The 15,379-nt window shown below is 35.8% G+C and overlaps 2 protein-coding genes across 4 annotated transcripts in view; one reads left to right on the forward strand and one right to left on the reverse strand.

The window, feature by feature from the left end:
- Pde1c (Phosphodiesterase 1c) overlaps nucleotides 1–15,379 on the reverse strand; it is a 704,757-nt gene that overhangs the window by 235,996 nt on the left and 453,382 nt on the right. The gene's annotated exons all lie outside the window — the stretch shown is intronic.
- Nucleotides 8,909–10,392, forward strand: LOC137240150 (double-headed protease inhibitor, submandibular gland-like; the record flags this gene model as incomplete). Its single annotated transcript, XM_067766091.1, has 1 exon — nucleotides 8,909–10,392. A coding segment is annotated over one exon (495 nt), but the record flags the coding sequence as incomplete, so codon positions are not given.

Below are 15,379 nucleotides of genomic sequence, written 5' to 3' on the forward strand. Positions count from 1 at the left end.
GATTAAAATTTGCATCAGAAATTCGACAGCTTTGCGATATCTTATGAATAAAAATATGCATGCGTATGTGATCTTGAAAAAAATTTCACAGTACGTTCACGTCGTAACGCTGTATTTTTCTGGCTATATACAATTTTGAAAAAGTGGGCGGTATCAGCCGTCGGTTGAGAAATATCTAAGTGTGCTATAACTATATCCGTATTATTTCAAGCAAGTAACCAATATTTGGTTTAGATATTCCAAATATCAAAAAAATTATGTGGTAGAGGTGAAGGGAGTCGAAACGGAAGTATGAGCAAGGGTGGAAGTGGAGGTAGGATTGAGTGAGATTGAAACTGCAACTTTAAATATTTAGTATATTCCATAGATGAGGTCATTTAGGTGGGAGAGGTAGAACGTGCAGGAGTGAGAATGGAAGCGGAAGTGGGAGTGATAGATACAGAAAACTTGTAGCAAGAATTTTTATAGCGAATTAAAATCTAGGTATTTATATGAAGGGGTATACAATGTTTGAATTCTATACATGTATGCGGTAATTTAGGTGGAAGAGATGAAGGGCGTGGGAGTGAAAGTGGGCACGGTAGAGGGAATGAGAGTGGAAGTGAAAGGAATTTTTCTGTCTCCGTAGCTATTTGAAGTAGTATATAATATTTGGTATATATGTTGATTCCATAAGTAGATTCTATACATATATGAAGTCATTTAGCTGGGAGAGGTAGAGGGCGTGGAGGTAGGAATAGAAGTAGAAGTGAAACAAAAATGCAATTTCACGAAACCCCCGTAATAAGTCAAAGTATGTGACTGATGACGGGGTGCCCCCTAATTTTTCTGCTGAAATCCCGCCATTCTTGAACTTTGGGAACTTGGATATTTCTTCAAAGGATATTATTGATGATTTAGCATACTTTAAGCATTCTTCTAAGACAGATGTCGATGGTTTCTCAGCTATTTTATTTAAAAGTTGTGCAGTAGTTAGTCCACTCGTGATCATTTTTAATAAATCCCTATCCGCAGGTACATTCCTAAATGATTGGAAACTGATTTACATAACGACGTTTTTCTAAAATGGAAGTAAAAGTGATGTTCGCAACTATAGGTCTATAGCGAAGCTGTCATGTATCTCAAAACTTTTTGAATACATACATACATACATACATGTAAGGCGCGATAACCTCCGAAGAGATCTAAGGCCGAGCTTCTCTTCCAATTTGCGTCGTGCTCCTCTTGATTTTTCCCTACAAATTGGCCGGACGGGACCTACATATTTTATGCCGACTCCGAACGGCATCTGCAAGGCAGATGAGTTTTCACTGAGAGCTTTTCATGGCAGAAATACAATCGGAGCGCTTGCCAGACACTGCCGAGGGGCGACACCGCTTAGAAAAATTTTCTTCTAATTGAAAAATCTTATTTCTAAAATTTTGATGTTGCTTTGCCCGGGAGTTGAACCCAGGGCATACGGTGTGATAGGCGGAGCACGCTACCATCACACCACGGTGGCCGCCCCGGTCCCCCCCCGTCCCTATTTATACTATTTATTAACGACATAAGTGATTGTTTATTACAGGCATGCTTAACCAACGAACCGATATCATTTCGTTACGATAATTAAATGTCAAATTAGCGAAATGATTTTGTTTCGTTTTCTGCCAAATCAAAACGAAATCAAATCGTTTATGTTGATTATTACTTTCAAACTATGCTGGCAAAGCTGATTGATGGCGGAGTAATTAAAGGTGGAAGCATTAGCCAAGCTGATTGCAACTTTTCTCATGAATTTTGACAGTACGAACATTTGTCAGAGTATTTTTGATATTACCACCAACGAATTACACAAACAAAATACATGGAGTTTGTGTGTATGTCCGCTCGCTGTTACCACCTTACGGCTTCACCATAGCAATAGCATTGCCAGCACAATTCAAACATAAAGTATCACGATTTTGTTAACGTTTTTAACGTTATCGAAAGCTTTTCGTTTCGGTTAAAAACGAGATACAATTTATCTGGATAATTCATTTTTCGATAATATTTCGAAGTGTTTCAACGGAAACGGTGGAAAGTTTTTGATAAACGATTAGCTTAACGTTAAGGTGCATCCCTGGTTTCTTACATGTAGAGTTTTTGCTTTATTCCGACGATTTAAAAATTTTTTGTAATGTTAGAAACTTAGTTGACGCGATGAACCTACAGAAGGATCTCGACAATCTTTATAGATGGTGTGTGAAATCGCACCTCTCTTTAAATATTAAAAAATGTTTCCATTTATCTTTTTCCAAGCGTCAGTCCAATCTGAGTACATCGTAGGCTATTGGTACTGGTGTACTGCAATCCGTTACAGAATTTAAGGATTTATGAGTTGTGTTTGATGCAAAGTTTAATTTCAACAGTCATTTAAATGGTATAATTTCGAAATCATATTCTCTTTTGGGTTTCATTCGTCGCAAATCGTCTGAATTTGCCGACCCCTACACCCATAAACAAATCTTTACGTCGCTTGTCCGGTCACACTTGGAGTGTGCAGTCTTTATTTGGCGTCCATATGATCAGCTTTCGATCAATAGGATCGAGCGGGTGCAAAAAGTTTTTCTGAAACACTCGTTACGTTCCCTTCGGTTTGAGGAACCAGATCCCTCGTACGATGCTCGAAGTATGCTAATAAACTTGGATTCTTTGGAAAAACAACGGAAAGTCCTTTCACTTGGGTTCATGTTTAATGTTATTAATGGCGTATTTGATTGTCCAGTTTTACTTGAGTGTATTAGTTTTAATGTTCCGTAAAGAAATCTGCGTACATTGTTCCCCTTTTATTTAGAAAATTTTAAAACAAAATATGCGAGTATGGCGCCTATTGCTCGGGCATTGCGTGAAATTAATGCTTTATTTTCAATCACAAACCATGTTGACTTTGCTTCCTCAAAATCACATTTTGTAAAAACACTTAATGCAATTTGTTAGTAAAAAACTTGTATTTTGTATTATTCTATATACTATTACTTCCCTGTTTGGGATTTATCAAAATATATTGTTCTAGTCTGTAAGGTATTTGGTACTGTAGACTTAAATATATAAATAAATAAATAAATAAATAATTTGAAAGGGATATCCAATATTTGGTATATAAATTACTTATATAAGGTAACTTAGGTTAGAGAGGCATATAGCATAGAAGTGGTAGCAGCAGTGAGAGCGTCAATGAAACAAACAATTAATTAGCAACAGAGTATTCCCTCTACCTAGAATCCATAGAAAACGTAGAAAGTTTTTCATTTTACTGCCAGAAGCTTCCTTTACGCAATAACAAAATGCATATGAGAAAAGTTTCTAGGGTTTATACTTTTTCTATAGACAAGTTCATGTATATATGAATAGAAAATTTATAAATGTGACAAGAACGTTGGGACTGAAGTTTCAAATAAAAAAAAAAAAATTTTCTCTGCGCAGCAGATTTGTTAACTTTTTAAAAGCTCAGATAGAAAGGATATTAATTGTGGTGCGTTCTCTGAGTGTTGTATATTTGGTATAGAAAACGTGTAATATTTTCTAGGTTTTCTACTACGTTTTCTAGACCGAGAGAATTGTCCTAATGTTTTTCCTAAAAATTTGAAGGGGTATCCAATATTTATTATATAGATTCCATGCATGAGAGTAGCAGTGGGAATGAGAGTGGGAGTGAGAGTGGGAATGGGTTTGGGAGTGAGGTGAAGAAAATACTAAGAGAAGGGCGGAATAAGGAGGAGAAATAGAAGAAAAAGTCTAAACTTGTGGTCTATTTGATGTTACAGAGAGTGAGGAGGAAAGGGGGGGGGGTCCATTTTTCAAATAAAGGAAGGGAAGACTCCTGCAGGGTACGGTAGTGAAAATATAAAGTTAGATAAGTAATTAAGGTGGAAACTAAAAAATTTATTTCATGAAAAACTATGTGTACCCTTAGTACCCGCATACAAGCAAAAGAGATTATAGTGTGACGCATTATTTTAACCATTTTAGAAATAAAAGCTGATATACAAAGGTAGTTGGATATCCATTTGCATATCTCAATTAATCTGTTAAAAAAATTCGAAAAGTGGCAACCTTGTAAAACGTCCAAGACAGTACTTGGAGTGTATCGCCTACATAAAAATATTTAAATTCAATTCAATATATAATAAAATTCCCCCTCTATTGATATATATATGTATTGACGTATCACATTCAATTTTTAAAAACTTTCAAATAGCTGCCAGAATTTTAAATGCAACCGCAGTGGCAGCACCTCTTTAAACTTTCCCTAATTCGGTGAAAAGGTTTGAAATAGGTGGCAAAAATTCAAAAATATCTTCTTTGAAAACATCTAATTAAAATGTCTTAGAATGAAAAATTAGTTATCTGTGTATCAATTTTAATTAGAACCGGTTTGAGGCATTTATGAGATAGTAGTGGCTTAACAAGATGATATATATATTGTAACGAATATTAGCAACACTAAGGGATACTATCATCTCTAAGCCGATGCTAAGCAGTGACTTGATGCACATCAATAATTCAATCAATATGTCTACACATATGTACGTACACGCAGCGGAGAAGAGACGCACAAACACATGCATATATCTTATTTGAGGTGCTCACAAGAGAGGGCAATAATTTGTGCAAGTATTATACTAGGTTCAAATACACACCAAATTGGCAATTTATACTATTTGGGCAATTTATTACGCAATTTGTCATATAATAAATTGTAATAATAAATTGCCCATTTAAAAAAAATTGCGTAATAAATTGTTTCAAACTGCAAATGCAACATTGTAAAGTGTGTTTATTGAGTATATTTTAACGTCAGTTACGCATGGCTGAACTATATGGTTGGCTCATCTCATCAGCTGATTTTATGTCTTTCATTTCACTGGAGTAGGGATTGTCAAAAGAAGATGGCAAACTCAAAATGAAACCAAAACATTGAACACATTTTCTTACAACACACAAAAATTTCAAAGTTTTATGTTTTCATTCAATTTCATTCGCCCAATAATGTGCGTGTTCATTTTGACAGTCTGAACAAAGGTATGTTCTTGCGGTAGAGATGAGCCAACCAGCTATCAAATTACTATTGTGTAAGCTAAATCGAATTGTATGAACAGCACTCAATTCAAATCGAAATTTCCTCAATTTATTTTTCTGTTTGAACATAGTATTACTCACGCGCATATGAGAAGCTATAAACTTAGTTGTGGCTGGTGGTTTTGTAGCTGATAACTAACTAGTAAGTTCTGGAATGGAAAAGCCTAGAAGTATGCAACGAGGAAACCAGACAGTATAAAAGGCGACAACAGTATTGTGAAGTACTTTAATAAACCCCATTTTGCATTATTAAAGAGTGGAGTTATTTATTCAACAGTTTAGTGATTCGAACTTAGCAGAAGGTTGCAAATAAGAGGATTTGCAGTAAATTCGTTACAATATTATAGTTAGGTGGCAGCCTTGTAATGTGTACACATAGTGGGGTGCCTGTAATATTCAAATTTTGTTTTCCCGAAACGCTCCATAAAATTTAACTTAAAAAGTTAAAGCAAATTATAACTAATATCAGTATTATTAGATCTCTAAACCATGCCTCAAATCCGACAAATTTTTCTAATAAAATTGTATGCGATATTGCACTTAGGAAAAGCTAGACTACAAATGCTTTACAAAAGGGTCGGCTGTAAAAACGCGCCCAAATATGTCGGGAAAGTTATCAAAAGATGAGTTTTGAACTAAACAACAATTGGCTGATATTAAAAGTTTTACTTCTGTCTGGAGCTTTGTGCAAATAGCTATTGTTCACTATGTTGTGGTTATTTTATATTTCATATTTTGTTGTAGATATGTAAATAAAAAATTAATAGTTTTTCTAACATGGTTTAAATTAATATAAAAAAAATAAAATAAATAAATATAACGCGCGATAACCTGCGAAGAGAGGCCGAGCTTCTCTCTCAATTTGCGTCGTGATCTTTTCTTAATTTTCCTACCAATAATCGGGACGAGATAAGTTTTCAATGAGAAGCTTTTTATGGCAGATCATATGCTTGTCAAATCACTGCCGGGGGGACCCCGTTTAAAAACTTGGTGTGATAGGCAGTGCATGCTACTACCACACCACGGAGGCAGCCTTAAAATGAATATAATATAATAGTTTTATAGCGTAAATAATTTTTTTCGAGACTTAAAGTAAAAATGTATGGGTTGTCTAGTGGACAAAAATTGTTAAATATCGAATGCCCTAAGTAAGGTGAAATTTTCCACAAAAAACCAAATAAACAGATCCAGCCTGTGGATCTAAAATTGATCCAGATAAATATCAAGATCGAATGTTGTTCTTTGGAACGAAGCAAAATAAGCGTATTCGTCCGATTCTAGGGGCCCCTGAAAAAATCAAAATACTTCTAATATTTTTTTACAAACATAACATTCTAGAGATTGAAAGAAAAATATAATAAGAACTGAAAATAAATTTTACTCAAATAAATAAAACTCAATTGACCGCATTCAAAAGTCGACGACCGACAAACTAAACAAGGCTCCTAAAAAGGACATTTCAAACTTATTTGACAAATTGTATGAGCGTGCAAAGAAGTGTGTCGGAAGTGGAAGGAAATTATATTGAATAATAAAAAAGTTTCTAACTTTTCTTCAGTTGAAAGGTCATACTGGTGAAAGTCTAGCGAATCAAACTTTAAAGTTCCTTACTGAAGACTGTGGTTTAGATATTCAAAATTGTAGAGGACAATAATATGACAACGCATTAAACATGTCCGGGAAGTATAAAGGTATGCAAGCAAGAATATTGAGTTTGAATGAGAATGCGATCTATGTTTCCTGTTCCGCGCATTCCCTTAATTTGGTTGCAGAGCATGCTGTGAAGTGCTGTTTTATGCAGTAGATTTTTTCGCCATTATGCAGACATTATATAATTTTTTTCCGCTTCCACCTATGGTTAGGACGTATTAAAAAATCAAGCAAATAATGAGAAAACTTTGAAGACATTGTCAACTACACGCTGGGAAGCACATACGAATGCGATAAATGCAGTTTACGATTCATTTGGTATCATATTATTAGAGGTTCTAGAAATGATTGCTGATAATGAATCACAAAATACTGATACCCGTTATGAGGCGACGTGTATCGCGAATAAAATGCAAAAATTCGAATTTGGTTTCCTGTTGATTTTATGGAACTCTATTTTGACTGCTATGCGTTGACTGAGTAAGTCATTGCAAAGTGAAAAAGCAGATTTGCAAACGTGTGATTTTATGTCCGGATTGTTAGAAGAGACCTTAGTTTCATTCTGTGAAAAGTTCAATGATTTCGAGGAAAAAACGGAACAATTATTACCTGGTGTAGGCTATACAGAAATCGTAAAATGTACTCGTCGTAGAAAAAACCAACCTAATGAACGAAATGCTCCAGAAGTCCAGTAGAAGTAGAATTTTCGCCTCGCGATGATTTTAGGACAAAAGGTTTTCTCGAAATCATCGACAATCTTCACAGTGAAATCAAACGACGTGCTAAAGTGTATATGGAAGTTTCAGAGAGATTTGCATTTCTCATCAACTTTTCTCTAAAGGATGGAGACCTCGACGAAGCTATAAATAACTTAGTTCGTTTTTATTCTAGAGATTTGGAAAAATTTTTCATTGAAATGAAACAATTCCAAAGTTACGTGAACTCCCGATACACTGATGCACAAAAAACTTATAGTCATTTGTATAATATTCTAAAAGAGGATCAATTAGCCGATGTATTTCCTAGCACAGAAATAGCTCTTCGGATTTTTTTAACATTAATGTTCACAAATTTTACTGCCGAACGATCCTTTTCGCAATTAAAATGAATCAAAGCAGCTGAAAGAGCTACAACGCGACAAGAGCGACCCGAGATGTTAGATATACTTTGCATTGAGTCAGATTTAGTGATCAAAATCGATATTGGTGATATACTTAATTGATGAATTTGCCGAAAACAAATGTAGAAACGATATGTTTAAAATGTAAATAGTAATTTTATTGATATTATTCCATTGTGACAATAAAATTTTTATGAAAGTTGTAAGTTTATATTTTTTATTCGAAAAAATAAGGGAATGGACGTAAAAAAAAGGGCCCCCAAATTGATGGTTGCCTAGGGCCCCGTTGAGGGTTAATCCGGCCTTGCTCATATCTGTTTCGGGCCGGTGATTCCAAATTTGGGTACTGCTCAGAAAAGCAATTTATTGTATTAAATTTAATTTTTTTTGGTAATTTAGTGAGTCGAACGGATACTAAAGCAGCAAGATATGACTTTTAACCGATTGCTGGACGTCCATATTGTATGCGGCAATGTTTTTAACTGTTTGTTTTCGATACTGACTGTTCATGAACCTGTGAAAGCAATAAAATATTCAAGTATATACTGATTAGTTACCAACAGATTAGAGTGCCTTTGATTTACGTCAGAAAATAGTTGAGTGATTGCAGATAAAAGGGTAATACAGTCTGAACCTCTGTACGACTGTATGAATCAAACTGACTGACTTTTATGAAGCTCTGGGTGATAATTGAATACATTTTTATAAAAAAAAACTGTACCATTCAGAACTCTTACTTACTCACTGAAGCCTAAGCCTAATTTTCGATCATTAAAGATGGATCTGTTTTCTTCAAAATACCTCCCGATCTCATCACAATATTGCTTTTCCAATAAATTGTGCCCACTTACATTGCTTATCAAGCTATAAATAATTGCAGAATTGATAAAATCGGTAGCCCATACACACATATAATAAAATAATCGATTAAGCAGCGATAGCCTTGCAAGGGAGATAACTTACTATATTATATTTCAGTTTATACGAGTATTTGCGCAAAATCGCACGTATTTAAAAAAAAAATTCCACTAAAATTCATTCTTTATAACAAAAAAGTTGTGCAAAATGCGCATTTCAATAAAATTTTCTATAATTTCTTTAAGCTTAATGCTTTTATGTTGCTGTGGTATTTATCGAGCGAGCATTGGCGTTGAAGCTGGAGCTGTTAAAAATGTTGCAGAGAGATGTCTTTGTGGTCGCATATATCAACCCGTTTGTGCATCTAATATGAAGACCTATGCTAATCGTTGCCTCTATGAATATGCACGCAAAAAGTTGGCGAACAGAGGACGCAGTCTTGCTCTATTGCGTTCAGGAGTTTGTGGTAACGAGCAGCTACGCAGGAGCAACATTTTGGCAGAAGAAATAATTACTGCTGATGATCTGAAATTATGTAGCTGCGATCGCAGTCTATTGCCTGTTTGCGGCTCTGACAAGCGCACGTATCCCAATCGTTGCCTATTTGATTGCAAACGTAATATTTTGGCTCGTTCAGGTAGAGTTTTGACACTGTTGCGTAAAGGAGCTTGCTAGTAAATATGGAAATATTGATGGTATTTATGGACCGTTTTCACCATCTCCATTTAAGTTAGATTTATACTGTTTTCACACAGACGGCTTATTGAATAATAAAGGCAGTTTTCTACATTAAGACGCTTATTGAGCTCAATCTTCCCTACAAATTTCGAATCTATAATTATTTCATTAGTAGCTAATCGAATGTCTAATGAAGTCAAAAGCACAATGCAACTCTGTTGGCAGCGTTCAGTTTCTTAGTTTTTGGTGTGTTCAGTGCTTAAAAATGTCATTTGTCAAAGTAAATGTCATTGTCTGCATGGCGGAACGATACAAGGTGGCCGCATCGAACAGCTGATTATAACCATTTTTTATTTGATTTAATACATCAACTTCCGGCGCAGTACTATTTTGACATTTGTCCATCGAATTTACAAAAACAAAGTACATGGAATTCTTATTTATGTATGTAGGTAGGTCACCATGCTGCCACCTTGTATCATTCCGCCATGATTGTCTGTCATATAGCATTGTCATTTTATTCGCTTGACATTTCATCCTTCATACTAATCGAGCAGTTACTGCTGTGTGAAAGCAAAAAATTTAAGATTTCATTAGAAGATGAAATGAGATCATTAAGTTTCTGTGTGAAAACAATATTAACCTGGAGGATAGCGATCTATCAGATCTTCATTTGACATTTTCGTTATCACCAATACAGGGTGACCAACCTCCGGTTAAATTGATAATTGTGAATATTTTGCAGGGCAAAGCGGAAAATCGGAATACTCGAAAAATTGCGAAACAGCTAACTTTTGTTTACACTTTTTCTTTTCACTTAATTAAGACGTGAAGGTTCAGTTAGCATGAAGAACCCGAAAATTTCGGTAACTTAAGTTAAGTAACTAACTGAAGATGGTGAAAACGGCCCTAAATGATAAATGTTACAAAAATTTTGTTAAAATTTCTAAAAATCCATTGAGAATACAAGAAAAATAGCCAAACAACTGACCTTTGTTTCCACTTTTTCCTTGCACTTAACTGAGACGCGAAGCTTCTGTTAGCATGAAAATTTCGGTAACTTAAGGTAAGTAACTAACGGAAGATAGTGAAAATGGCCCTAAATGATTAAAATGTTAAAAAAGTTTTGTTATTGGCTAGAACTAACAGTACCTTGAAAGATAAAAAAGTTCAGTACGTAAAATTCAAATCAATAACATATTATTCAGGCTGCTTAGGCAGGATGCCTAACTTTTCCGCATCTGATCGCGACCCCCCTAATACAACTCGATACTCGATTTAATTTCCAGCCACCCACACCATTACCACCTCATGCATGTGCATACACGTGTATGTGTAGTTTGTCAGCACACATGCACATGCATGTCGGCGTTTATGTGTGGGTGACTTTCCCCCCCAAACGGAGGATTCTTTCGGGTAAACGGTTGTCACCGGCGAGCCAACCGCTCTCTTTTTCGATCAACCGCAAAGCAGGACGCATCATCCACGGATCACCATCGCCATTTTTGACATAAAGGTAACCTTTTATCACTGTACATTTTTTTCACTTCAATTAAATACAATCTTATAACCAAAGGAAACTCTACAGCGATGTTTACACTCCAATGTCATTTATTCTCCTAATTTGAATTTTCTTAATTCTAAGAGCCAAAGCTCTATATACCTATCTATACAAAATATTCATGTATTTCTCTATGCAAAAACAAAAATGCACCGTAATATTGTTCGATGTCTTTTCAAAGCCTACTTTGTTTGTCGATCTGCCTGCTACATACATACATATTGATATAAATATAATGCAAGTAAGTTTGTAGATGGGAATAATTATTAAGCTTGTTAAGACGAAAGTACATACATTTTGAGAGCGAAAGAAGTAGGTAACAAGTCGTTTAGTAAATGATTAAACTATTATTGATGTAGTATGTATGTTAATATGAAAACGTATAATCCGCTGACTAAGTGGGATGAATCTGACCAAATAAATGGGTTTTTGGTGTGTTTTTCAAAATAATTTCTCCATATATTGAGCGCTTTTCAGCGCCTTCAGGTAAAAATATTATATTGTTATGTGATTGAATATACCATTTTAACTGGTTGTAGTACATAAGAATGCAATCTCTTAACCTGAAGGGGAGTTCCCAATTGGTCTATATCTCGAGTCCTTAGTTACCCAGCGAAAAGAAATACCCTCTTTTCATTAGCATTTATCAACAACGTATAATGGATACTCATGTGGTTCAAATACATCCTAGGGTTAACCGGGTCCACGTTTTGGTCTATATCTCGAGACCCTAGTCACGGAGGGGCATGAAAAATAATCTATAATATAGCAATCATCAACAGGCCGCATCTGCTACCCATATTGTACAAACACATCCTATAGTTATCCGGGTCCACGTTTTGTTCTATATCTCCAGTCCCTAGTCACGGAGCGGCATGAAAAATACTCTATACTATAGCATTCATCAACAGCTTCCATTTGATACCCATATTGTACAAACACATCCTAGGGTTACCCGGGTCTACTTTTTGGCCTATATCTCGAGGCCCTGGTATCCGATTCTTAAAACGCAAACCATCTACTGAATAGTCAGAACAAAGCCTACAAATTTGGTTTGGATAGGTGAGCCCGTTCTTAAATTATAAAATCACAACGAAAAATGGCATTCATTTTTATATACATATATATAAGATGTATCCACGGTTCAAGGTTTATATAGATGTTAGTCTAAAAGATTGTGTCTTCTGGTTACTTACAGGACAATTTCGGCATCATTCCGGGACCACTTCCGTACTTCCGAGATTATATGAAGACAGGACGAAATCAAAACTAGAGCTTACGATTTTTCGAACTTGTTCGAGAAGAGATTTACGCGAGATTCCCGAATCTCGAATTATTCGTAAGGCTCGTATGGCTCGCGAGCTTCTCGACATTCAATGTAATCTATTCATTGGCTGTTTTATATAGAGCTTACGATTTCTCCTGGAACGCAAGCGAAAATTTCCACAAAGCCACAACTAAAAAATCCCGAAATGTGTAGAGTATTGCCAATGCAGCGACTGAATTGAAAGCCGAGAAGCTCGCGAGTATTACGAGTATTTCGAGGATCTCGCAAGAAGCCGTGTTCTCGAGGTTTCGTTAAAAAAATAAAATATTGTGAACAAAATTATATGTATAATAAAGATGTTTTGAGTGAAATGTCATTGGAAAGCAATATAATCAAAAAAAAAAAAAAAAAAAATAATAAAATTCTCAAGTAAAAAAAGCAAGTGTATAAATACTGTCCATACAGCAATTGAGGTAATGTCGAGAAGCTCGCAAGATTTACGAGTATTTCGAGTCACGAGAATCTCGCGAGAAGTCGAATTCTCTGGTCTAGAAAATCTCGCTTGTGTTCGAGAAGAAATCGTAAGCTCTAATCAGAACTAAATTTTGCGCCAGTTCGAACCGTGTTTGCAATCTTTTCGGGACCACTTTTAGAATACCTCAGGATTGTTTCGGGATTGTGCTCGAAATCGTTTCTGAATTTCTATAGATTAGATACTTTGAGATTATTAAAGGTCGGTTCGGGACCGTTGAGAGACTGTGTTCGAGATCTCCTTGGAGCTGTTTGGATCCGTTTCTGGATTGTTTACGTAATAATACCGTCGACACCTTATGGGAACTAACTCCATATAGTTTTCAAGATTCTTTTGGAAAGTATTTCACGATTGTTTAGGGAATTATATCGGAAGAACTGCCACCCAATATTTTTTAATTATCGGCGGATCTGTTCGTTGTTTTCAAGATCATTCAAAAAAAGAAAGTGTTTCAGGGAATTATTGTATCCTCCTTTAAGAACTCCACTATATCCTTCCTTCAGTTTATCACCGTGTGCTTATCTACGTGACTGCTAGTATTTCGCGATTTGTTGGGACCATTTAAATATTATTTTCTGGACGATCTCGTTATTTTTTTCAAAATCATATCTTGGCATATCGTGCGAACTGGGACGCGGTTTAAGGTTAGTTTTACGAATATGTGAACGACGAACAGACGTTCAAATCTACAACAAATTAATGCCTTATTAACACTCAACAAAAGATATTGTTTATATCAGCCCATTTAAGTTCGAACAGTGTTGTTGTACAGAATTTTGTGCTCTTCTCCCAAACCTGTTTTTTTTTTGGCAGTATACAATAGAAACTACAGATACAGATAAAACTAATTAAGTGAACCCCTTGTACTTTTTTTGTATTTAAAAAAATAAATAAATTTAAGGCGCGATAACCTCCGAAGAGATCTAAGGCCGAGCTTCTCTTCCAATTTGCGTCGTGCTCCTCTTGATTTTCCCTACAAATTGACCGGACGGGACCTACATGTTTTATGCCGACTCCGAACGGCATCTGCAAGGCAGATGAGTTTTCACTGAGAGCTTTTCATGGCAGAAATACACCCGGAGCGCTTGCCAAACACTGCCGAGGGGCGACCCCGCTTAGAAAAATTTTCTCCTAATTGAAAAACCTTATTTCTAAAATTTTGATGTTGCTTTGCCCGGGAGTTGAACCCAGGGCATACCGGGTGATAGGCGGAGCACGCTACCATCACACCACGGTGGCCGCAATTTTGACTGAAGGTTTTTTGCTAATTTTTTGTTCACATCGCTCAGTTGGGTATAAATAGCGCCCACAAAACTAATTTCGATGTAGTTTATACTTAAAAAGTAACAAAAAAGTTCTTAAATTAAAATGAATTCAAGAAATCTTTTCGCTATCGTCTTTGTCGTTCTACACTACTTTTCATCCAATGCGAACGCGGAGTTCCGCGTTAATGGAAACCTTATACGAATAAATGACAGCAACCATACCGTATCAATATTTAGTCGTTCCAGGTATATTTGTGTTGGTTCCATAATCTCTGAGGATGCGGTGCTTACAGATGCGGCATGCGTAGAAAAAAAGGGGAATCTCGCCGTTCTAGCTGGTGAAAGCGATATAAATTACTTTAACAGAGGAGGTATTCAACAACTCCCAGTGCGCGATATATTTATTGATCTTGAGAATAAGGAAGCACCACAGTTTATGCAAATAGCTTTGATTAAAGTGCTTGGCAATTTTCAATGGAAGGATAATTTAGTAAGTTCTGTAAAGCTTTGCGATACCAATATCATATTAGAACCGGGCAGTGATATGCAAGTGAGTGGATGGAATCCAGATTTATCTCCTTATCTCAGAACTACTAGAATGCCTATAATACAAAAGGATGAATGCAAGAACCGTTTTAAAACTATATCGTCATGTCCTCTACGAGACTCAACCATTTGTGCTGGATGTCAAAGTATGCTGGATAATGGAGATTCTGGAGCAGGGGCGCTTGTGAATGGCAAACTTTGTGCGGTGGCACACTACTTTGGTCGTGGGTCCGATATTCCGAATGTATTTACAGATTTAAGAAATCAAAAAGTTAGAGAATTTATAAGTCGCCATACATCTTTGGTGTTGTTATAAATTCACTGTTGAGTGGAATAAAACCCTTACTCGACAGAACACCGACTTTCGAAACATTGTGAGATAGGTCGTGTTCGAATTGAGATATGGTGACATTCCACTCAACAGTCGATATTTGTTTTATATATCATGTACAAATAAACTTTTATGATTGCGAGTAAATAACTATTTTTTATTGTATGTAATGAAATTGGTACGAATGTCTTAAATTAAATGCTTTCAATTTTGAGACCAAAGTTTGATCACGACTGTAAAGTTCCCCCGTGTATGAATATATCATGAGATAAAAAGAAAATTGCGGAACAACTACTTTGAGGCCCTGGCAAACTACGTGTAAAACTCCAGCCCCAACTCTATGAAAGTCAATGTAATCGGTAAGTCATAGAATAACGCCTTAGTCATAACGATACCATAGCCAACCTTTTAGTTTTTGGTTTTCACCCACAGTTTTGTTCCACAGATGTAATAGCTCAGCCAGTCCACAAG

Source organism: Eurosta solidaginis, chromosome 2, assembly GCF_040869045.1.
Source record: "Eurosta solidaginis isolate ZX-2024a chromosome 2, ASM4086904v1, whole genome shotgun sequence".
In the NCBI taxonomy this organism is placed as follows: Eukaryota; Metazoa; Arthropoda; class Insecta; order Diptera; family Tephritidae; genus Eurosta; species Eurosta solidaginis.